Source organism: Leucoraja erinacea, chromosome 8 (genome assembly GCF_028641065.1).
Source record: "Leucoraja erinacea ecotype New England chromosome 8, Leri_hhj_1, whole genome shotgun sequence".
NCBI classification, from domain to species: Eukaryota; Metazoa; Chordata; class Chondrichthyes; order Rajiformes; family Rajidae; genus Leucoraja; species Leucoraja erinaceus.
The window spans coordinates 2,403,116-2,427,841 of NC_073384.1; the positions used below are offsets into that span (position 1 = coordinate 2,403,116).

At 44.9% G+C, this 24,726-nt stretch overlaps 2 protein-coding genes across 4 annotated transcripts in view; both read left to right on the plus strand.

Annotated features, from left to right (window-relative positions):
• vps54 (VPS54 subunit of GARP complex) overlaps nt 1-24,726 on the plus strand; it is a 79,178-nt gene that overhangs the window by 16,593 nt on the left and 37,859 nt on the right. For both annotated transcript variants that reach the window (XM_055638868.1, XM_055638869.1), the window contains 6 exons: nt 1,593-1,834; nt 2,139-2,226; nt 2,945-2,979; nt 4,010-4,150; nt 6,885-7,270; nt 21,541-21,664. In XM_055638868.1, coding sequence (XP_055494843.1) covers nt 1,593-1,834; nt 2,139-2,226; nt 2,945-2,979; nt 4,010-4,150; nt 6,885-7,270; nt 21,541-21,664 — 1,016 coding nt within the window. The remainder of the gene's footprint in view (nt 1-1,592; nt 1,835-2,138; nt 2,227-2,944; nt 2,980-4,009; nt 4,151-6,884; nt 7,271-21,540; nt 21,665-24,726) is intronic.
• On the plus strand, nt 7,277-13,448 carry LOC129699249 (uncharacterized). Of its 2 annotated transcripts, none has more exons than XM_055638870.1 (2): nt 7,277-8,254; nt 8,306-13,448. In XM_055638870.1, exon 2 carries the CDS (start codon nt 9,445-9,447, stop codon nt 10,753-10,755), a length of 1,311 nt encoding a protein of 436 aa, XP_055494845.1. In that variant the 5' UTR covers nt 7,277-8,254; nt 8,306-9,444; the 3' UTR covers nt 10,756-13,448. The 2 variants fall into 2 exon arrangements, with proteins under 2 accessions (XP_055494845.1, XP_055494846.1); XM_055638871.1 differs by having other exon boundaries at nt 7,277-8,149; nt 8,271-13,448.

The window sequence follows — 24,726 nt, forward strand, 5'->3', positions numbered from 1 at the left end:
CGGAGTACTTAGAAGGTCACGATAAAATAGGCCGAAGTCAACATGGCTTTGTGATGCGGCGGTCTTGCCTGGCAAATTTGCTGGAATTCTTTGAAGACTTAAATAGCAGGACAGATAAAGGAGAGTCAGTAGATGTTGTTTACTTATATTTTCAGAAAGCTGTTGATAAGGTGATGCGCGTGAGGCTGCTATGGAAGATGAGAGCCCACGGTATCAATGTGCAGATACCAGCATGGATAGCAGGTTGGCTGGATGGCAGAAGACAAAGAGTGGCAATAAAGGGGGCTTTTTCTGGTTGGCTGCCAGTAACTAGCGGAGTTCCGCGGGGATCGGTGCTGGGGCCGCTACTCTTCACGTTGTATATTAATGATTTGGACGAGGGGATTGAAGGCTTTGTTGCCACGTTTGTGGATGACACAAAAATAGGTGGAAGGGCAGGTAGTGGAAAGAATGCAGGGACTCTGCCGAAGGACTTGGACAGGTTGGGAGAGTGGGCAGAGAAGTGGCAGATGGAATATTGTGTAGAAAAGTGTGGAGTCATGCATTTTGGTCGTAGGAATAAATGCGTAGACTATTTTGTAAATGGGGAGAGATTCCAGAAGTCGGAGATGTAATGGGACTTGGGAGTACTGGTGCAGGATTCCCAAAGTGTATTGTGAGCAATTTTGGACGCCATATCTGAGGAAGGATGTGCTGGCTCCGATGAGAGGGTCCAATGGAGGTTCACAAGAATGATCCCAGGAATGAGTTAACCTATGATGAGCGTTTGTCGGCACTGGGCCTGTACTCACTGGAGTTTAGAAGAATGAGGGGGGACCTCATTCAAATGTACAGAATAGTGAAAGGCTTGGATAGAGTGGATGTGGAGAGGATGTTTCCACTAGTGGGAGAGTTTTGGACTAGAGGTCACAGCCTCAGAATTAAAGGATGTTATTTTGTGAAGGAGATGAGGAGAAAGATCTTTCGTCAGAGGGTGATGAATCTGTGGAATTCTTTCCAACAGAAGGTTGTGGAGGCCAAGTCAATGGATATATTTAAGGCTGAGATAGATAGATAGATTTTTGATTCGTACAGGTGTCAGAGGTTATGGGGAGAAGGCAGAAGAATGGGGTTAGGAGGGAAAGATAGATCGGCCATTATTGAATGGCGGAGTAGACTGATGGGCCAAATGGCCTAATTCTACTCCTATCACATGACCGTATGACACAAATCAGCAGTACTTGTTGAACACATAATGGACACTGGGGTGTACTGGATGAGGTGAGATATTTCATGTAAAACATTAATTCAAAATCACCTTCTGGATTTGAGGGAGGGTCAGGGATGGGAGCCCCTACCTTCTCCAGAGCTGGAGCAGGCCAACACTACCCTTCTCTTGTCCCATTCCAAAACACACCAGGATCCGTGAATGTTACTGTCCGCTAGAGCTCATTGATGGTAACATTGGACTGCCATGTTACACAAGGGAGAGGAACATTTCTTTCAAGCGCCGTGCATTTTTGGTGTTGAGATGTCTGGATGCTGGTGCTGTCTTGTATTTGATGCTGATTATTGCATTGTTGTCATGCGTGCAATGCCTTCTATTTTTGCAGGTGATTCGAGCAGTTTATGCGACAGCCCCTCCGTGGTGGCTGATCAGCATAGGTGGACAGTATATCATTCCAAAGTGAACCTTCCAGCAGCGTTGAACGACCCCAGGCTCTCCAAGAGGGAGTCCGATTTCTTCACAAAAACATGGGGGCTGGATTTTATGGAGACCGAAGTTATGCCTTCCTTCTACCTCCCACCCATCACCAAGGAACACTTTGCATCCTACCTACACGACACTGCTGCTGTAAGCATTGGGGGAAGATGTATCTTTGTCATACTTTTAACCACAACTTGGAGGCAAATTCTTCACTGGACAATATCTTCAACTATTAGTTTTCTGTAACCACAAAGATTTATTGCGTCATCTTTTATGTTTTCATTCAATGCTTTCTAAAATCATACTTTATTTTGACTAAGTTTGTACTACACATATTTAAAATGTAACCGATTCTAGCTAAATCTAAATTTAATAATATTCTTCTAGTTTTATGATCATATTTTAAGTTTGAAATTTGTTTGATCTCACGCAAAGCAATTCTCATTCTCAGCGCCAAAAGCTTCACGAGAAGTGTAAGGAAACCTGCCCGCTAAAGGATGGACTAGATCACACACTTGTACCCATTGTACGCAGCCATGGTAAGGTCATTTCATTTCCCATTGCCTGTGTAATTGCACATGAAGTTAACTGAAATATATCTGAGTTGCAAGATATTTTAGACAGTGACGAAATGCTCCAAATAGGGTCATGTGATAGGAGCAGAATTAGGCCTTTCGCCCCATCATGTCTACTCCGCCATTCAATCATGGCTGATCTATCTCTCCCTCCTAACCCCATTCTCCTGCCTTCACCCCATAACCTCTGACACCCGTACTAATCAAAAATCTATCTATCTCTGGCTTAAAAATATCCACTGACTTGGCCTCCACAGCCTTCTGTTGCAAATAATTCCACAGATTCACCACCCTCTGACTAAAGAAATTTCTCCTCCTCTTCTTAAAAGAATGTCCTTTAATTCTGAGGCTGTGACCTCTAGTTCTAGACTCTCCCACTAGTGGAAACATCCTCTTCACCTCTACTGTATCCAAGCCTTTCCAATCCAATGTAACGCTCCAACCCAATGTAACACTCCAACCCATGTGAAAGTCTGTTGCAGGAAGGATGGCTCGGAGCAGCATGCAGCCTGCTTACCACCAACCCTCTGCCACGTCTCCATGTCTGGGAGAGCCATCTTATGCAGTTGTCCACATCAGGGCCATGTTAGTGCTGGTGTACAGGGATTAGTGGCAGGCCTGACCCAGCATAGTTCAGCCATGCCTTGATGTAGTTTTAATCATCATATTCCTATTGTTGCAGACAAATCAAGAACGGACTTGGATCAAGTTCCTAAGGTAACGGGCACTATTCTTTTCATGTCACCTACAGGATCTAAGCAGAGACACCATTGATCATGGCATATCAAGGGTCATGTTCAAGCTGAATTCAACATTATATAAGAGGGCAATTTCTAAATTGCAAATACACGTGTAAGGAGAAGGCAGCATTTGTTCTGTGCCTTGAAGCACAGCAGGCACTTCCTGCCCCAGGACCCCCCCATGGAGGGGCCTATCGTTGGGTCCCTGGTGGGGCAAGGGTCTTGTCTGGACCAGGAATCCAGGGGAGGGGAGGGGCCTGTCACTGGAATCCAGGGGGGGGGAGGGGCCTGTCACTGGATTCTGGGGGGGGGGGGGGGGCTGTCACTGGAATCCAGGGGGTGGGCCTGGCACTGGAATCCAGGGGCGGGGAGGGGCCTGTCACTGGAATCCAGGGGAGGGGAGGGGCCTGTCACTGGAATCCAGGGGAGGGGAGGGGCCTGTCACTGGAATCCAGGGGAGGGCCTACCACTGGAATCCAGGGGAGGGGAGGGGCCTGCCACTGGAATCCAGGGGAGGGGAGGGGCCTGTCACTGGAATCGAGGGGAGGGGCCTGTCACTGGAATCCAGGGGGAGGGGGCTGTCACTGGAATCCGGGGGGGCTGTCACTGGAATCCAGGGGAGGGGAGGGGCCTGTTACTGGAATCCAGGGGGAGGGGAGGGGCCTGTCACTGGAATCCAGGGGAGGGGGGGGGGCCTGTCATTGGAATCCAGGGGAGGGGCCTGTCGCTGGAATCCAGGGGGGATGGGAGGGGCCTGTCACTGGAATCCAGGGGAGGGGGGTGGGCCAGGGGGGATGGGAGGGGCCTGTCACTGGAATCCAGGGGAGGGGAGGGGCCTGTCACTGGAATCCAGGGGAGGGGAGGGGCCTGTCACTGGAATCCAGGGGAGGGTAGGGGCCTGTCGCTGGAATCCAGGGGAAGGGGGGATTTCCATCACTATTGTTTATTTCAATACAATCTGAAAGGACAAACATTGAAAGTTGTTTGTTCTGCTTGTCAACTTACAGATATTTTTGAAGTCAGACTTTGCTCTGGAGGATCCTCCAACGTTCTCCATGGTCTTACCCTGGTCACACTTCAGTGGTCAATATGAAGCTGGTGTAAAAGGTGCTCGTGACGGGGCATCCTCGAGGTTATTACAAGAAAAGGTATCGGAAGCAATAAGTAGCGGCCCTTGATGTTTCTGCCTCTCCAGTGCTCTGTTTGAGATGCAACACTGCTGCAGTTGAGGCCTGCAGCACGCACTATTGGTCACACTCATACTAGGGTCAATGACTTTGAATTAATTATTCAGTAACTGTGAGCTTTGCTGTCGCAACCAGCATTCATTGCCCACCCCTGATTTCCTTTGCAGAGCCGATCATATTCATAGATCCGGCCGGCAATGTATGTAGGTCTGATCAGAGTTTATCAGAGGCGCTGCCTCAAAAAGGCAGCCAGCATCATGAGAGACCCACACCACCCTGGCCACACACTTGTCTCACTCCTGCCATCAGGAAGAAGGTACAGGAGCTTGAAAACTGTAACGTCCAGGTTCAGGAACAGCTCCTTCCCCACAGCCATTCGGCTATTAAACACTACAACCTCAAATAAGCTTTGAACTACATAGACTATTATTGTTGTTATTGCACTATTATTGATTGTTTTTGTGTGTACGTGTGTGTGTGTGTATATACACAGGCAGCATCTGTGGAGAACATGGATAGGTGACGTTTCACAGAATGCTGGAGTAACTCAGCGGGTCAGGCAGCATCTGTGGAGAACATGGATAGGTGACGTTTCAGTTTTGAGTCTGGGGTGGGAGATTGCAACCTTCACGTGGTCCGCCCTGTTTCAACGAATGCAATCAACCTGGAGTGCACAATCAAAAAAGATTAAATAGAACAAGTTGTCCTACAACTTTAGGCTGTGCATGCCGTACGCAAGAAGTAGTTTCGATGTATGAAGAAGGGTCCAGACCCTAAACGTCACCTATCCATGTTCTGCAGAGATGCTGCCTGACCTGCTGAGTGACTCCAGCACTCCCGTGCACTGGTTACTGTTCTCCTTGGTAGAGTTCGGGAGGCGTTGAAGGAGTTCCCCCCGCCACAGGTGCCATGCCATCCCGCGTTACCCGCTCCATGGTCGGATAGTCGGTGACTAAACTGTCTCCCCCACCTGGTTTGCCAGGTGACGAGGGGGCTGTGGAACCCCAGCAGGACCATAAACAAGACCTGTCAAAGGGTGGATGAGTTCCTAGCGAGCCTCCCTCAAGCCTCCAATGTGGATAACCTCACATTTACCCACATTAAACTGCATGTGCCCATTCACCCAACCTGTCCAAGTCATCCTGCATTCTCATAGCATCCTCCTCACAGTTCACACTGCCACCCAGCTTTGTGTCATCTGCAAATTTACTAATGTTACTTTTAATCCCTTCATCTAAATCATTAATATATAATAATAATAATAGCTGCAGACCCAGCATCGAGCCTTGTGGTAGCCCACTAGTCACTGCCTGCCATTCTGAAAAGGACCGTTAATACCTACTCTGTTTCCTGTCTGCCAACCAATTTTCTATCCATGTCAGCACTCTACCCTCAATACCATGTGCTCTAATGTTGCCCACTAACCTCCTATGTGAGACCTTATCAAATGCTTTCTTAAAGTCCAAGTACAAAAAACAAGATTGAACAAATTTTACCCAAATATATCCGCCACTTGTGATAAATGTCTAGCCCAAAAGGCAACTATAACACACTCCTTAGTTTCCTGCATAAAACTTTATAGATTTTGGAATGATATTTTTGAAATACTTACAAAATTATTCAAGACAAGAATGGAACCTAATACTGAAATGATTATATTTGGTGTAATGGAAGATGGGAATAAATTGAACACATCTCAAAATTTATTCCTTAACTATGGTTTAATAATAGCAAAAAAATTAATACTTAAATTTTGGAAGGGTACATCAATACCAACGCTTAAAATGTGGATTGCAAGTATGTTGGACACCGCTCATCTCGAGGAAATGCGATTCCTCCTAATGGATAAACCAGACCAATTCATAACGAGTTGGTCTCCATTCGTCGTTTTTTTGGAATCATATGGTGCAACACAATTGTAAAAAATAACTGTTTCAGGACTGGACGAGGGTTGGTCAAGATTATAAATAATGATCTCCTTTTTTTTCACTATTTTCTCTCTCAACTTTCTTCATTTACTCGTTTTCTTTCTTCACACACTATATATTTCACATTTTTCTATCCTTTACTATCTAACTTCTTTTTCTTATGCTCATCTTTTTTCAATGTAACAAAAAAAAAAAAAGAAGCTGCACATAAAATGTATTATGAAAATATATGTTAGGCACTTTGGTGCCATATGACTGTGCTTACTTCTAGTAAAATAAAATATTAAAAAAAAAAAAAAAAAGTCCAAGTACACTACATCCACTGGCTCTCCCATGTCCATTATCCTAGTGACAACCTCAATAAATTCCAGAAGATTAGTAGGATGTCAGAGTACTTGAGATTTGCCATTGTTAGGAGTGGGGATGAGGTTTATTTATGGAGAAAGACATTGAATGTTTTTGCCGATCTAAAAATATATTAGATTTGAGAAATATTTGAAATGAGGAAGGATTTTCATAAAATGAATTGAGGGAAACCTATTTCCATTGAGTCAATAACTTGATGTTAAAATTTAATAGGAATAACAGAAGATGAACAGAATAAGCTGATTGTTAAACGGTGACAAATATTTATGATAATATTATCCTTGTAAATGTAATTGCAAAAGATATTTTTGACACTAAAGTAGGAATATATCAAGCTTGCCTATGTAGCTGTGAAGTAGTGAGTGGCCACAGTTTGATGCTGATGCATTTTTGCCTTGCAGTTAAGCCATTATTTGGACGTTGTGGAAGTGAACATTGCTCAGCAAATCTCTCTCCGCTCCGATGCCTTTTTCCACGCTATGACCTCGCAACATGAACTGCAGGACTACCTCACCAAAACCTCACAAGCTGTCAAAATGCTCCGTGACAAAATCGCCCACATTGACAAAGTGATGTGTGAGGGATCTTTGCAAATATTGAGACTGGCTGTGACTAGAAATAACTGTGTAAAACTATATAATAAACTCAAACTAATGGCGACTGTCCATCAAACGCAGCCGACTGTCCAGCTGTTACTGTCCACATCTGAATTTGTTGGGGCACTGGACCTTATTGCAACAACTCAGGAAGTACTGCAACAGGAGCTTCAAGGAATTCATAGTTTCAGGTATATCATACGCTTTTCATTACCGTTATTGCGTTTATTTTCTGTGTATTTACCTTTGGACATACAGTAAAACCCCGTTATGAAGTGAATCTGTTCCTTTAAACCACGTGGTGTTCTTGCCTTCCATCTTGACACTTCATTCAAAGCCAAAAGGAATACTTTTTACCAAGTCATGGATGAACAAGGAGCTGATTATAGGATATGGGCCAAACGCGGGCAGGTGGGACGAGCGTAGATAGATGGGGCATCTTGGTCGGCATGGGTGAGTTGATGTGAAGTGGCCTGTTTCCGTGCTGTGTCACTGTGACTCAGAGTAAGAGGAGGAGAGAAGGCTCCACAACACTGATACTCAAAGGAGGTTTTGACAATTTGGGGTTTCTGCACAGTAATTGTATTTTATCTTGAACTTAATGTTTAATTTAATTAAGACACTTGGGAAATATGTTTTGGAAACTAAGCTGCAAAAATATGAATGTGAAAGCTCTAAGAAATGTGTGATCATCCACGTTGGTTGGAAAAATAGATAATATATGTTTTAAATGAGAGCTTGATAAGTGTTAGTGTTCAGCTAGCTGAGCTCTTAGTGCACAAGCATCACTGAAAGATAGCATCCAGGTGTTGCAAGCAACTAGGCAGGCAATAGGGTTGACTTTGAGTTTAGTTTATTGTCACATGTAGCAGACTAGAGGAAGCAGCTGATTGGGTGCAACCTCGGGTTAGTATTTCTGCTTTCTGGTTAAAGGTACAGTGTTTTAGTAAAGGTACAGTGAGCCAAGGATACAGTGGACTAAAGGTACAGTGCTTTAGTAAAGGTACAGTGAGCTAAGGATACAGTGAGCTAAGGGTACAGTGCTTTAGTAAAGGTACAGTGAGCCAAGGGTACAGTGGACTAAAGGTACAGTGTTTTAGTAAAGGTACAGTGAGCCAAGGGTACAGTGCTTTAGTAAATGTACAGTGCTTTAGTAAAGGTACAGTGAGCTAAGGGTACAGTTGGCTAAAGGTACAGTGGACTAAAGGTACAGTGCTTTAGTAAAGGTACAGTGAGCTAAGGGTACAGTGCTTTTTGTTTATATAATAAAGGTGCAGTTTAAAGGTCAAGAGGGAGCAGCTGTTGTGAGTCAGATACCTGCTGATTTCTCCCAGCAGTTTCTATTGTATTATACTTGTATCGGATCCAGGGTAAGGCGGGAGAATGACAGCCAGAGCAGTGTACTGTTCTGGATGTCAGATGTGGGAGGTCATGGTGTCGGATGGCCCTCCAGACGTCCACATCTGCACCAGGTGCAGCGAGATGGGGCTCCTAAGGGACCGTATTAGGATCCTGGAGCAGCAGCTCGATGACCTCTGTCTGGTCAGGGAGAGTGAGGAGGTCATAGAGGGGAGTTATAGGGAGGTGGTCACTCCAAAACCACGGGAGAGAGACATGTGGGTCACGCTAAGGAAGGGCAAGGGGCAGAGGCAGGGACGAGTGAGTACTCCAATGTCGGTACACCTTGCAAATAAGTACTCCTGTTTGAGTACGGATGGGGGTGACAGCCTGCCCGGGGGTAGCGACAGCGGACGGGCCTCCAGCACAGAGACCGGCCCTGTTGCTCCTGAAGGTAGGGACAAAAAGAAGAGGGCAATAGTAATTGGGGACTCTATTGTTAGGGGGTCGGATAGGCGATTCTGTGGACGCAGTCGGGAGACCAGGATGGTGGTCTGCCTCCCTGGTGCCAAGGTCTCGGACGTGTCTCAACGCGTCCAAGATATCCTGAAATCAGAGGGAGAGGAGCCTGAGGTCGTGGTACATATAGGTACCAATGACATAGGTAAAAAAAGGGAAGAGGTCCTGAAGGGAGGATTTAGGGAGTTGGGAGGAGAGTTAAGGAAAAGGACCAAAAAAGGTAACAATCTCAGGATTACTGCCTGTGCCACGCGACAGTGAGAGTAGGAATGGAGCGAGGTGGAGGATAAATGCGTGGCTGAAAGACTGGTGCAGAGGGCAGGGATTCAAGTTTCTGGATCATTGGGACTTCTTTTGGGGAAGGTGGGACCTGTACAGAAAGGATGGGTTGCACTTGAACCCGAGGGAGACCAATATCCTGGTGGGGAAATTTGCAAAGGCAGCTGGGGAGACTTTAAACTAGAATGGTTGGGGCGAGGGACTCAAATAGAGAAAGCTAGTAGACAGAATGGGAGGCAGGAAGCAGAAATGGGAAGCACTCGGACACAAGAGGAGAAAGAAGAAAAAAGGAAATAAACAGAGAATAAGAGGCGGGGGGTTTCTTAAATGTGCATATTTTAATGCTAGGAGCATTGTAAGAAAGGTGGATGAGCTTAGAGTCTGGATTGACACCTGGAAGTATGATGTTGTGGCGATCAGTGAAACGTGGTTGCAGGAGGGCTGTGATTGGAAACTAAATATTCCAGGATTTCGTTGCTTCAGGTGTGATAGAATTGGAGGGGCAAGAGGTGGAGGTGTTGCATTGCTAGTCAGGGAAGATATTACAGCAGTGCTTTGGCAGGATAGATTGGAGGGCTCATCTAGGGAGGCTATTTGGGTGGAACTGAGAAGTGGGAAAGGTGTAGCAACACTTATAGGGGTGTATTATAGACCGCCAAATGGGGATCGAGAATTGGAAGAGCAAATATGTAAGGAGATAGCAGATATTAGTAGTAAGCACAAAGTAGTGATTGTGGGAGATTTCAACTTTCCACACATAGACTGGGAAACACATTCGGTAAATGGGCTGGATGGTTTGGAGTTTGTAAAATGTGTGCAGGATAGTTTTTTGCAGCAATACATAGAGGTACCTACTAGAGGAGGGGCAGTGCTGGACCTCCTGTTAGGAAATGAGACGGGACAGGTGGCGGAGGTATGCGTTGGGGAGCACTTCGGGTCCAGTGATCACAATACCATTAGTTTCAATATAATTATGGAGAGGGTCAGAACTGGACCTAGGGTTGAGATTTTTGATTGGAGAAAGGCTAACTTTGATGAGATGCGAAATGATTTAAAAGGAGTGAACTGGGACATTTTGTTTTATGGGAAAGATGTAGAAGAGAAATGGAGGACATTTAAAGGGGAAATTTTAAGAGTACAGAATCTTTATGTCCCTGTTCGGTTGAAAGGAAATAGTAAAAATTGGAAAGAGCCATGGTTTTCAAGGGAAATTGGACATCTTGTTCGGAAAAAGAGGGAGATCTACAATAATTATAGGCAGCATGAAGTAAATGAGGTGCTTGAGGAGTATAAGGAATGTAAAAAGAATCTTAAGAAAGAAATTAGAAAAGCTAAAAGAACACATGAGGTTGCTTTGGCAAGTAAGGTGAAAGTAAATCCAAAGGGTTTCTACAGCTATATTAATAGCAAAAGGATAACGAGGGATAAAATTGGTCCATTGGAGAGACAGAGTGGACAGCTATCTGCAGAGCCAAAAGAGATGGGGGGAGATATTGAACAATTTTTTTTCTTCGGTATTCACCAAGGAGAAGGATATTGAATTATGTGAGGTAAGGGAAACTAGTAGAGTAGCTATGGATACTATGAGTTTCAAAGTAAAAGAAGTACTGACACTTTTGAAAAATATAAAAGTGGATAAGTCTCCAGGTCCTGACAGGATATTCCCTAGGACATTGAGGGAAGTTAGTGTAGAAATAGCCAGGGCTATGACAGAAATATTTCAAATGTCATTAGAAACGGGAATAGTGCTGGAGGATTGGCGTACTGCGCATGTTGTTCCATTGTTTAAAAAGGGTTCTAAGAGTAAACCTAGCAATTATAGACCTGTTAGTTTGACTTCAGTGGTGGGCAAATTAATGGAAAAGATACTTAGAGATAATATATATAAGCATCTGGATAAACAGGGTCTGATTAGGAACAGTCAACATGGATTTGTGCCTGGAAGGTCATGTTTGACTAATCTTCTTGAATTTTTTGAAGAGGTTACTAGGGAAATTGACGAGGGTAAAGCAGTGGATGTTGTCTATATGGACTTTAGTAAGGCCTTTGACAAGGTTCCTCATGGAAGGTTGGTTAAGAAGGTTCAACTGGGGTATAAATGCAGGAATAGCAAGATGGATTCAACAGTGGCTGAATGGGAGAAGCCAGAGGGTAATGGTGGATGGTTGTTTGTCGGGTTGGATGCAGGTGACTAGTGGGGTGCCTCAGGGATCGGTGTTGGGTCCTTTGTTGTTTGTCACGTACATCAATGATCTGGATGAAGGCGTGGTAAATTGGATTAGTAAGTATGCAGATGATACCAAGATAGGGGGTGTTGTGGATAATGAAGAGGATTTCCAAAGTCTACAGAGTGACTTAGGCCATTTGGAAGAATGGGCTGAAAGATGGCAGATGGAGTTTAATGCTGATAAATGTGAGGTGCTACACCTTGGCAGGACAAATCAAAATAGTACATGGTAAATGGTAGGGAATTGAAGAATACAGATGAACAGAGGGATCTGGGTATAACCGTGCATAGTTCCTTGAAGGTGGAATCTCATATAGATAGGGTGGTAAAGAAAGGTTTTGGTATGCTAGCCTTTATAAATCAGAGCATTGAGTATAGAAGCTGGGATGTAATGTTAAAATTGTACAAGGCATTGGTGAGACCAAATCTGGAGTATGGTGTATAATTTTGGTCGCCTAATAATAGGAAGGACGTCAACAAAATAGAGAGAGTACAGAGGAGATTTACTAGAATGTTGCCTGGGTTTCAACAACTAAGTTACAGAGAAAGGTTGAATAAGTTAGGTCTTTATTCTCTGGAGCGCAGAAGGTTAAGGGGGGACTTGATAGAGGTCTTTAAAATAATGAGAGGAATAGGCAGAGTTGATGTGGATCAGCTTTTCCCTTTGAGAATAGGGAAGATTCAAACAAGAGGACACGACTTCAGAATTAAGGGACAGAAGTTTAGGGGTAACATGAGGGGGAACTTCTTTACTCAGAGAGTGGTAGCGGTGTGGAATGAGCTTACAGTGGAAGTGGTGGAGGCAGGTTCGTTGGTATCATTTAAAAATAAATTGGATAGGCATATGGATGAGAAGGGAATGGAGGGTTATGGTATGAGTGCAGGCAGGTGGGACTAAGGGAAAAAAGATGTTCGGCACAGACTTGTAGGGCCGAGATGGCCTGCTTCCGTGCTGTAATTGTTATATGGTTATATGTACCGAGGTGCAGCGAAAAGCTTTAGTTGTGTGCTCACCAGTCAGCGGAAAGACTGGCCTTTGAGGTGTTATAATTTGTGCACAAAGATGTTGGGCCAGTGAGACCTCACTGAGAACATTCTGTGCAAGTTGGGTCTCAATAAAGGTGCAGTGAAGTTGACCAGATTGTTTCCAGGGATGGTGCGCTTGTTGTTTGAGCAAATATGAGACCAGGTTGGCCCTGCACTCTGTGAGGAATGAGAGGTGATCTCGTGGAATGTACAGCATTCTTAATCCACTTGACAGGGAAGATGGGCAGTGATATTCCCCACCGCCTCGGTTATGTAGAACCAATGGTCATGGTCTCAAAGTAAAGAGGGCAGTCACTTGGGATGAAGACATTTCTTTGGCCAGAGGTTGGTGAATCTTTGTAATTCACTGTGCGAGTGACTGCGGAGGTTCAGGTCACTGCCTATCTTCACCACACAGACAGATGGACGTGGATATGAAGGTGATCACGAACGTGGAGGCCAGGTCAAAGATCATCCCTGATCCTATTGGATGGAACAGCAGGCAGAGGGGCTGATTGGCCACCTCCTTTGAATTTTTATATAAAACTGTGGCACGGTGGTGCAGCGGTAGAGTTGCTGCCTCACAGAGACCCGGGCTCCATCCCGACTACAGGTGCTGTCTGTACGGAGTTTGCACGTTCTCCCTGTGACCTGCGTGGGTTTTCTCCGGGTGCTTCAGTTTCCTCCCACACTCCAAAGACGTGCAGGTTTTGTAGGTTAATTGGCTTGGTATAAATGTAAATTGTCCCCAGTGTGTGCAGGACATCACACTGGTGTGGACTCGGTGGTTCTGTGCTGTATCTCTAAACTAAACTGAGAGGAAAACTTGGAATTGTGAAACAGGACACTGAGCATTAAACGGCCAGAGCTAAATTAGCTGCCCAGTTTGGACCACCTCCCCTTTGGTCATGTGTAGGAAGGAACTGCAGATGCTGGTTTAAATCCAAGATAGATACAAAATGCAGGAGTAACTCAGCGGATCGGACAGCATCTCTGGAGAAAAGGAATAGGTGATATTTTGGCTCGAGTCAACTCTGACAAAGGGTCACGATCGATCTGAAACGTCACCTATTCCATTTTCTCCACAGATGCTGCCTGACCCCTGAGTGAGTTACTGCAGCAGCATCTATGGAGCGAAACGTCACCTAGGCAACATGTTCTCCACAGATGCGCCTGAACCCTTCTGGAAATCCAGCAACGTTCTGTGAAACGTCAAGGGTTTCGGCCCCGAAACGTTGCCTATTTCCTTAGCTCCATAGATGCTGCTGCACCCGCTGAGTTACTCCAGCACTCTGTGAAACATCACCTATCCATGTTCTCCACAGATGCTGCCTGACCCGCTGAGTTACTCCAGCACTCTGTGAAACGTCACCTATCCATGTTCTCAACAGATGCTGCCTGACCCGCTGAGTTACTCCAGCACTCTGAAACGTCACCTATCCATGTTCTCTACAGATGCTGCCTGACCCGCTGAGTTACTCCAGCACTCTGTGAAACGTCACCTATCCATGTTCTCTACAGATGCTGCCTGACCCGCTGAGTTACTCCAGCACTCTGTGAAACGTCACCTTTCCATGTTCTCCACAGATGCTGCCTGACCCGCTGAGTTACTCCAGCACTCTGGAAACCTATCAACGTTCTCCACAGATGCTGCCTGAACCGCTTAGTTATGGTGGAGCAGCATCTATGGAGCTATGGAAATACGCACCGTTTCGGGCCAAAACCCGGAAGGATTTCGACCCGAAACGTTACCTATTTCCTTAGCTCCATAGATACTGCTGCACCCGCTGAGTTACTCCAGCACTCTGTGAAACGTCACCTATCCATGTTCTCCACAGTTGCTGCCTGACCCGCTGAGTTACTCCAGCTTTTTGTGTCTATCTCCCATATTGTCATGCTGGAGTGAACACAGCTTGGTTTAAATCTGGGGCAGAGGGAGATACTCACTTGAAACACTGGTCAAGAGTTCACAAGCTTAACCTTCACAAAGATGTGGAGAACTGTTATGATAACCTACTAATATGTGGATTTCTAAGTACAATAGCAGGTTGTCATCTGATTTAATATGTGTCTGAATGAAACATCAAGTTTCCTGTGGTTAAAATTCAGTGAATCCAAGATTGACTCTAGGGGGAGTAGTTTTCACATCATCACATAATTCAGGGAATGTATTTGGTTAATGTTGGAAATAGCTTTGTTAAACGTCCCTGCCTTTCTGTTGGCATATGCAAATAATGTTTGAATTGGGCATTTATGAATTCTTATTTTAAAAAACACAGCTCTGAATCAAACTTGTGTATATAGTTACTGATTCCATGGTGACTAGTGATGAATACATTGAACAATACTTGTCATTATCCAGGTATAATTAAGTTCATGGCTACTATGTATTTCATCTTTAGGGTTTGTTGAGTTGGATTGTTTAATTGTGGTAATAAATAAGGTGGAAAGCAACTATTAGAATTATGAATGTAGTGAATTGCAGGATTGAAACATTATCCGATTAGCCGATTAGGAAATAGAAGGGGAGATGCAACGAGACCTGGGTGTCATGGTACACCAGTCATTGAAAGTAGGCACACAAAAAGGCTGGAGAAACTCAGCGGGTGCAGCAGCATCTATGGAACGAAGGAAAAGGTTAACGTTTCGGGCCGAAAATTCTTCAGACTGAAGGACACCACCCGATGTCTAGGGAAGTCCAGGACAGGGGTCACAGCTTAGGGGGGGGGGGGGATCAGGGGGGTATGGGGTACGGGATACTGAGTTGGATGATCGGAAGGGCCGAATGGCCTACTCTCCTGCACCTATTTTCTATGTTTCTATGAACGAAGGAAAAGGTTAACGTTTCGGGCCGAAACCCTTCTTCAGACTGATCGGGGTGGGGGGGCGGGGTGAAGAAAGGAAAAAGGAGGAGGAGCCCGAAGGCTGGAGGATGGAAGGAGACAGCAGGGGGACTGATGAAGGGGAGGAGACAGCAAGGACTAAGAAAGCTGGGAGAATTCAATGTTCATGCCCCCAGGATGCAGACTCCCCAAGCGGAATATGAGGTGCTGTTCCTCCAATTTCCGGTATTGCTCGCTCTGGCCATGGAGGACCCAGGACAGAGAGGTCGGATTCGGAGTGGGAGGGGGAGTTGAAGTGCTGAGCCACCGGGAGGTCAGCTTGGTTATTGCGGACCGAGCGGAGGTGTTCGGCGAAACGATCGCCCAACCTCCGCTTGGTCTCACCGATATAGATCAGCTGACATCTAGAGCAGCGGATGCAATAGATGAGGTTGGAGGAGATGCAGGTAAACCTCTGTCGCACCTGGAACGACTTCTTGGGTCCTTGAATGGAGTCGAGGGGGGAGGTAAAGGGACAAGTGTTGCATTTCTTGCGGTTGCAAGGGAAAGTGCCCGGGGAGGGGGTGGTACGAGAGGGAAGGGAAGAATTGACAAGGGAGTTACGGAGGGAGCGGTCTTTGTTGAAGGCAGATATGGGGGGAGATGGGAAGATGTGGCGAGTGGTGGGGTCACGTTGGAGGTGACGGAGGATTACTTGTTGTACGTGACGGCTGGTGGGGTGAAAGGTGGACTCTGGGGGACTTTGTTTTTGTTGTGAGTGGGGGGATGGGGGGGGAGAGAGAGAGCAGTGTTGCGGGGTATGGAAGAGACCCCGTTGCGAGCCTCATCTATGGTGGAGGAGGGGAAACCCCGGTTCCCTGAAGAATGAGGACATCTCCGATGCCCTGGTGTGGAACGCCTCATCCTGGGAACAGATGCGGCGTTGACGGAGGAATTGGGAGTAGGGGATGGAGTCCTTACAGGAAGCAGGGTGGGAAGAAGTGTAGTCCAGATAGCCATGGGAGTCAATAGGTTTATAGTGGATGTCGGTCAGAAGTCTATCACCTGCAATGGAGATAGTGAGGTCAAGGAATGGTAGGGAAGTGTCGGAAATGGTCCAGGTGTATTTGAGTGCCGGATGGAAGTTAGTGGTGAAGTGGATGAAGTCAGTCAGTTGTGTGTGGGTGCAGGAGGTAACACCAAAGCAGTCGTCGATGTAGCGGAGGTAGAGGTCGGGGATGGGGCCCTGGTATGTATTGAACAAGGATTGCTCGACGTACCCGGCAAAGAGGCAGGCGTAGCTGGGGCCCATGCGTGTGCCCATAGCTACGCCTTGTATTTGGAGGAAATGGGAGGAGTCAAACGTGAAGTTATTGAGGGTGAGGATCAACTCCGCTAGGCGGAGGAGAGTGTCAGTGGCTGGGTATGGGTTGCTTCTCTGGCCGAGGAAGAACCGGAGGGCTGTGAGACCATCCTGTTGGGGGATGGAGGTGTAGAGTGACTGGACGTCCATGGTGAAGATGAGGGGGTGAGGGCCTAGAGAATGGAATGCGCGGAGACGACGGAGAGTGTCTGAGGTGTCTTGAACATAGGTAGGGAGGGATTTAACCAAGGGGGATAGGATGGAGTCAAGGTATTTGGAAATGAGTTCGGTGGGGCACGAACAGGCGGAGACAATGGGTCTACCGGGACAGTCAGGTTTGTGGATATTGGGGCGAAGGTAAAATCGGGCCGTGCGGGGCTGGGGAACGATGAGGTTGGAGGCTCGGTCGGGTAGGGCATGGGAGTTGATGAAGTTAGTTGATAGTTAGGGAGTTGTTTGAAAGTAGACATGCAGGTGCAGCAGGCAGTGAAGAAAGCGAATGGTATGTTAGCATTCATAGCAAAAGGATTTGAGTATAGGACCAGGGAGGTTCTACTGCAGTTGTACAGGGTCTTGGTGAGACCACACCTGGAGTATTGCGTACAGTTTTGGTCTCCTAATCTGAGGAAAGACATTCTTGCCATAGAGTACAGAGAAGGTTCACCAGACTGATTTCTGGGATGTCCGGACTTTCATATGAAGAAAGACTGGATAGACTCTGCTTGTACTCGCTAGAATTTAGAAGATTGGGGGGGGATCTTATAGAAACTTACAAAAATTCTTAAGGGGTTGGACAGGATAGATGCAGGAAGATTGTTCCCGATGTTGGGGCAGTCCAGAACAAGAGGTCACAGTTTAAGGATAAAGGGGAAATCTTTTAGGACTGAGATGAGAACAACATTTTTTACACAGAGAGTGGTGAATCTCTGCAACTCTCTGCCACAGAAGGTAGTTGAGGCCAGTTCATTGGCTAGATTTAAGAGGGAGTTAGATGTGGCCCTTGTGGCTAAAGGGATCAGGGGGTATGGAGAGAAGGCAGGTACAGGATACTGTGTTGGATGATCAGCCATAATCATATTGAATGGCGGTGCAGGCTCGAAGGGCCGAATGGCCTACTCCTGCACCTATTTTCTATGTCTATCTATCCGTTATTCACAGTCTACGGGCAAGATATTTGGTGTATATTTGGTTTGAGGTAGGGTCTCCAGCTGTGCTATAACTGCGGAAATGCAGACATTGTCCGTACAATGTTTCTGAAGCTGACTCGTTGCTACAGGTTGCACACGTATTCAAATGTATGTAGGCCTTATGATGTGTTGCTGGGCGCTGGGCCAGGTTTTTGTGCTGCTTTGATATTGTATTGCTCAGTTATGTATGGAATGCACAAATATGATCCTAGCTTCTGTCTAGTTATATGGAGGGGAAAACCAATGCACCCACGTTGGGAAAACTGTTGCCTTTTATCACCGCAGCTACTGTTAAATCACTAACATTTGTTTTAGAAATATTTATCGCTGATTATTCTTCTTGTAACAGGAATTTGTAGAGACCATCAGGTTTTAAATCAGTTTAATGATGTGCGAGGCACATTGTGTGAGGGTCATTTATAAAGGTGCACAGTACCTGCAGGAACTGATCACAAGATATCTCATTTGTTGTTTTCAGAAATGTTTTATAACGTTTCACAATCGCCACTGCTGAGCTTGGAGAACTCTCATCTAACTGCCCGCCATTGCACACTAATCCTTCACAATCGACACACCTTGCCAAGTAGTGCCAGACCAGAACTCTCCTCTCTCTTCTCTCTCTTGCCTTGTCTGCTGAGTTGTCAATCATCCCATTAGAATATGCTTTGCAGGGCAGCACGGTGGCGCAGCGGTAGAGTTGCTGCCTCACAGCTCCAGAGACCCTGGTTCCATCCTGACTATTGGTGCTGTCTATAAGGAGTTTGCACGTTCTCGCTGTGACCGCATGGATTTACTCCAGGTGCTCCAGCTTCCTCTCATTCTAAAGGCCTGCAGGTTTGTAGGTCAAATTGCTTTGGTAAAATGTCTCTAGCAAGTAGGATGGAACTAGTGCACGGAGTGATCGCTGGTCTGCACGGACTAGGAGGGCCGAAAGGCCTGTACGGACAGCAGCTGGGGTTAGCATCAAACCCGGGTCTCTGGAGCTGTGAGGCAGCAACTCTATGGGATGATTGACAATTCAGCAGACAAGGCAAGAGAGAGGAGTGTTCTGGTCTGGCACTACTTGGCAAGGTGTGACAATTGTGAAGGATTAGTGTGCAATGGCGGGCAGTTAGATGAGAGTTCTCCAAGCTCAGCACTGCTGCCCCGTTTTGTAAACTTGGCCAGTATGGCACTTTGGTTATTGGATTTTCTGCTTTGGTATAGCATATTTCAAAGGTTTCAAATATATTTTATTGTCACGTGTACCAATGAAGGTACACTGATATGTGAATTACCATACAGCTATATGGAACAAAAAGCAACAAGACCCACAACTACATGAAAGTAAACATAAACATCCACCACAGCTGATTCCCCACGTTCCTCACTGTGATGGAAGATAAAGTCTAATCTTCTTCCTCTTTATTCCTCCGCGGTCGGGGCAATCGAACCATCCGTCGGGAAGCCCCCGTAGCCGGCGGTCGAAGCTCCTGCTGCTTGGAGTTCCCGAAGTCGGTCTCTGACCAGAGACTGCGGGCTCCGTGATGTTAAGTCCACAAGCACCCGCGCTTGGAGCTCCGAGGTCGACCCCTGGCAAAGGGATCGCGAGCTCCGCGATGGTAAGTCCGCAGGCGACCGCGGTGGAGCTCTCAAAATCGGTCTCCAGCAAGAGGCCGCCAACTCCTCGATGTTAGGCCGCAGTGTGGACGGAGATACGATACGGGAAAAAAATCACATCTCCATCGAGGTAAGCGATTAGAAAAAGTTTCCCCCAACCCTCCCCCCCTCCCCACATAAAACAAGCTGAAGAACACTAAAAACATTCATTTAACACGTACAATTAAAACACAAAGAAGGAAAGGACAGACAGACTGTTGGCGAGGCAGCCATTGGTGTATTAACTATTTTGGCCAATTTGCTTTGATTGGTGAATGGGCCAGTAGAATGCGATGTTAAGAATGGGCCCAGGAGTTGCTGGTCTGATGCTGACAGGATGCCACGCACTGTGTTTCATTAGTTACAGCGATCTCGCCAGGTGGAGGCTGACTTGTAATTATGCATTTTGTGTACAATTGGGGAAATGTACAGCTAATGCACATTTTTGTTGTGAACTCGTTACCAAATATAAATTAAAATATAGAATAAAACCCTATCCAACCATGGCCAATCTAAACCCAAGACATGGGTAGTTTTTCTTCCACGCATGACCATAAATATAACGGTCTCAAACATATTGTACATCTGTCTCAGGATGAAGCACCAACTACTAATGGGAATCAGAGGGTGTGGGCTGCAGGGCCATCACTCTTGCCTGATGAAGTATTGGCCGGGCTGGTGTGGCACGGCACGGCACAGCACGGCACAACCTGAAGCCGGCATGCATGCATTTGTGGGCATGGAATGGCAGGTCAGGGTCGTCAATGGGACACCAAGGGGTTTGGTCAATGGAGAAAACCTGACCCTGTGGACTATGTATGTGCCTGCTTTGTTAGCTTGACAGCTTCGACCACCCCGGGCCGCGGAGCTTGAACCGGCCCGTTCGCGGAGCTCGGTGAGCCGCGGGACTGACTTACCATCGCCCGGTGGGGGTATCGCCTCAGTGCAGAGGGAGAAGAGGAGGGAAGAGAAAGTAACCTTAAGATTTTTGCCTCCATCACAGTGAGGAGGTGCCTGGTGAACTCACTGTGGTGGATGTTAATTTGTGTTTATTGTGTGTTTTGTTGTTTATTATTATATGTATGACCGAAAGGTCTGAATGACAAATAAAGGATCTAAGTCTGTCTAAGTCTAAGTCTAAGTCGGCATACCAAACATTGTCTTGTGTTTGAGTGTTACACAGGAAGGTTGACTGGTTATATGCTATTAGCAATTTAGCTTTCCACGTGTGTACTCACTTCACTGTTGAAGAGCTGTTGTCGTTTCCTCTTTGGATATTTTCAATTATCCACTATAATAATAATATTCGAACAGATTAAAAAATATAAGGCAAGTGTGAAACAGCATACAAAAAAAACCAAAACAAGAGTACTTATAAAGTGTCATAAACAATATCTAGAAATAAATGAAATCGCATGTGTCTGAAAAGGAGCAAGAAGAAGCCAAAGCTTATTCATTCCCACCCCTTATTCAATTGCTTCTAATTATCTTATACACATTTAGCAGTTATAATTAGTACCTATTTCCATATGGACACTAAATTATTCACATTTATACACTAATCAAATATTTATAAAGCCATACGAAACTATCCTTCATATGTGTCTGTTTTTGATGTGTCAGAAATAGATTTAGATTGGGAATCCAGTGATGACTGTTAGATGTGTAATCTTTAGTAATTTCATAATGGGCCTCAATGGTCAATGTAAGCACTTCATTCAATACTCTGGAATTAAATCTACATGCTTTGTTGGCCTATAATAACAACTCATTCAATTGACTTCTAAGTCAATTGAATCCAGTTGAAATGTAACTCACTTCATTATTACAACACTAATTTGATTTTAAATGGATTTGTCTTAATGCAGTACTCTTTGTGATGTGTATTTCACAGAGCTGAATGTTGAAGTTATACTATAATGTTATTAGAGCACTGTATACTGTATTGGTCTGTGGGTCAACGTTTAAGAAGGTTCTAATTGTTTGATTTTTGGTGCTTGAGGTGTATTTAGTTGAGGATCATTTGTACACCAATAATTAACGATGTATTTTGCTTTTCCAGACACCTTGGTTCCCAGCTGTGTGAACTGGAAAGACTTATAGATAAAATGATGTTGGCAGATTTTTCTACCTATGCGCATAGTGATTTAAATAGACCATTGGAAGATGATCAGATGTTAGAGGAGGTATGTAAAATATTTATCTTCATGTTTTTTTCAACTTTTTTGTATCTTAGACTATAATGCATGGATGATTTGATCTGTAAATTCAGCTTGCATCTGTAAATGCAGCAGTATAATACTGAAAATATGAAACTTAGATTCATGGCCGTTTTGTATCCACTGGTATTAATTTATGTTTACAAGAAAATAACTTTAAATGAGGAAGGTAATGATTTATTCCAATTTGTCTCTCCAGAGATTTCCTAATGCCCCAATCTGGTTGGTTAGGTACAGATCTTGGGGCTAATGGAATCAAGGGATATGGGGAGAAAGCAGGAACGGGGTACTGATTCTGGATGATCAACCATGATCATATTGAATGGCGGTACTGGTTCGAAGGGCCGAATGGCCTACACCTATTTTCTATGTTTCTTGCGTGCGTCCATGATTTGGCCACCTCTTCCCCCCCCCCCCCCCCCCCCCCCCCCTTTCCCTCACTCCATACAAAAACACTTATAAGGGAATAAGAGAGAATAAGAATAAGTTTATTGGCCAAGTATGTACACATACAAGGAATTTGCCTTGGTGCTCCGCTCACAAGTAACAACATATAACCATATAACAATTACAGCACGGAAACAGGCCATCTCGGCCCTACAAGTCCGTGCCGAAACAACTTTTTTCCCTTAGTCCCACCTGCCTGCACTCATACCATAACCCTCCATTCCCTTCTCATCCATATGCCTATCTCATTTATTTGTAAATGATACCAACGAACCTGCCTCCACCACTTCCACTGGAAGCTCATTCCACACCGCTACCACTCTCTGAGTAAAGAAGTTCCCCCTCATGTTACCCTAAAACATGTCCCGTTAATTCTGATCATGTCCTCTTGTTTGAACATTACAGTTTAAACTTGGGTCATGAAATATCCCTGCTCATCATTTTAAAGCCTCTATCAAGTCCCCCTGCGCTGCAGAGAATAAAGACCTAACTTATTCAACCTATCTCTGTAACTTAGTTGTCGAAACCCAGGCAACATTCTAGTAAATCTCCTCTGTACTCTCTCTATTTTGTTGACATCCTTCCTATAATTGGGCGACCAAAATTGTACACCATACTCCAGAATCTCACCAATGCCTTGTACAATTTTAACATTACATCCCAGCTTCTATACTATGTCATACATGACATACAGTAAACAATTAAGAATAAAACATAAAACATGTAACGTTAATAATAAAACATTACAGTTTAAACATGGGAATGAAATAAAATGCAAGAGCAAAAGGAGGCTACAGATTTTTGGTTATTGAGTAGAGCTACTGCTCGTGGACAAAAGCTGTTTTTATGTCTGGCTGTGGCAGCTTTGACAGTCCGGAGTCGCCTTCCAGAGGGAAGTGATTCAAAGAGTTGGTGGCCAGGGTGAGAGGGGTCAGAGAGGATCTTGCCCGCTCGCTTCCTGGCCCTTGCAGTGTACAGTTCGTCAATGGGGGGAAGGTTGCAGCCAATAATCTTCTCTGCTGATCGGACTAAATGGAAGAGAGAGTGCATTTCTAGAGTATCTTTCATGGTCTCCTCTCATCCCAAAGTGCTTCATGGTTGATAGAACACTTTTGAAATATTGTGGCAATATTGTGAAGAGATGGAACAGCCACTTTGTCACAGCAAGTCCTAACCAGCAAATGGCCTTTTGTGTGATGTTCATTGAGCAATTATTGTTAAATAGGGCAGATGTACCATTCACTGACTTGTGCTTCGGATATAGTTCTATTCCCAGGTTAAATTAATAATCCCGTGAGATCTTGAAAATATGACTGGAAAACCATCTTATAATTCAGACATTGATCCTAAAATTAAACGATAAGAACTTATTTTCCAAGTTGCTCCCCAGTTTGAATCAGATAAGGATCTATGACTTGAAGCATTGTTAGCGAGAAATGTTCAAAGTCGTCAAAATATCCATGTATCCCATTGTAAACACCATCTTCAAGATACGGATGGAATGGCAAGGATGCTATTTTATTGAAAATGTTGAGATGAAGGAGGTTGTATTTTGACTGAAGACCTGATTTAACTAAATATCATCACAGTGTGCATTGTACCATTATGAGAATAACATTTCACGGGTTCCAAAACTGAACGGAGAAAACTAAAAATATGCATTCAGTGCAGACTGCAGGAATATCAACTGGTGCTCTAGGCTCGTTCCCTTGTGGTCACCTATACCATGCATTGTTTAGTGTGTGACAACTGGATATACCTGACCTGATATTGTTTCAACTTGACACAAACAGAGGAGTGTTCATTTCATTGTGCTTCCCGTAAACGCAACGAGTCAACGTGCCCGTATTTAACTGGAATAATGGCCCTGGAGGAAGGGGTAAGGTGGGCGAATAGCTTTTTATCCACCTGCTTTATCAATCATGCTAGCAAATCCGATAGTAATGAAATGATCCCTTGCTTAAAATTCCCTGTAACATTCCTATCATTGTTTTTCCTGCACATGAAGGGTGCAATAGATTTGTAAGATCTTTACCATTTTGCTGATTCTCTGTTAAGTTGCGGCCTTGAATTCTGTTTATCTTCCCATTCTCTCCTGTCTCTTCCTTAGGGTTGCACCTCCCTGCACTGTACAGACTCGCAGCTCACCAGAACCATGTGTGTGCTTGCTGCTACTGTTATATTGAGGCAGCCCATGTTAAACCAGTCAGTTAACCTGTTGTAACTCAGCCCATGTTAAACCAGTCAGTTAGCCAGTCCTAACTCAGCCCATTTCCTTTGGCAGTCGGAAACATTTGGATTGTTAATTTTTCAAGCGGGTATATCTCATCCAGGACAGCGCGGTAGTTAGTAAGTTCTAGTTGGATTGGATTCAATTTGGATTAGTTGTAGGATAAACTATTATAAACCCGCGACTTCAAATAGATATTACTTTCTCTATGTCATCAAAGCATAAATAAGTTCATATTTTGTACAGTAAAGTTCCAAATACGTTGAATATCATGGTGTTCTATTTCATGATCTAGTTATTTCTCTGGTGACTGTTCTTGTTTTAAATGTGCAGAAATAAGTGCTTTGCCTTT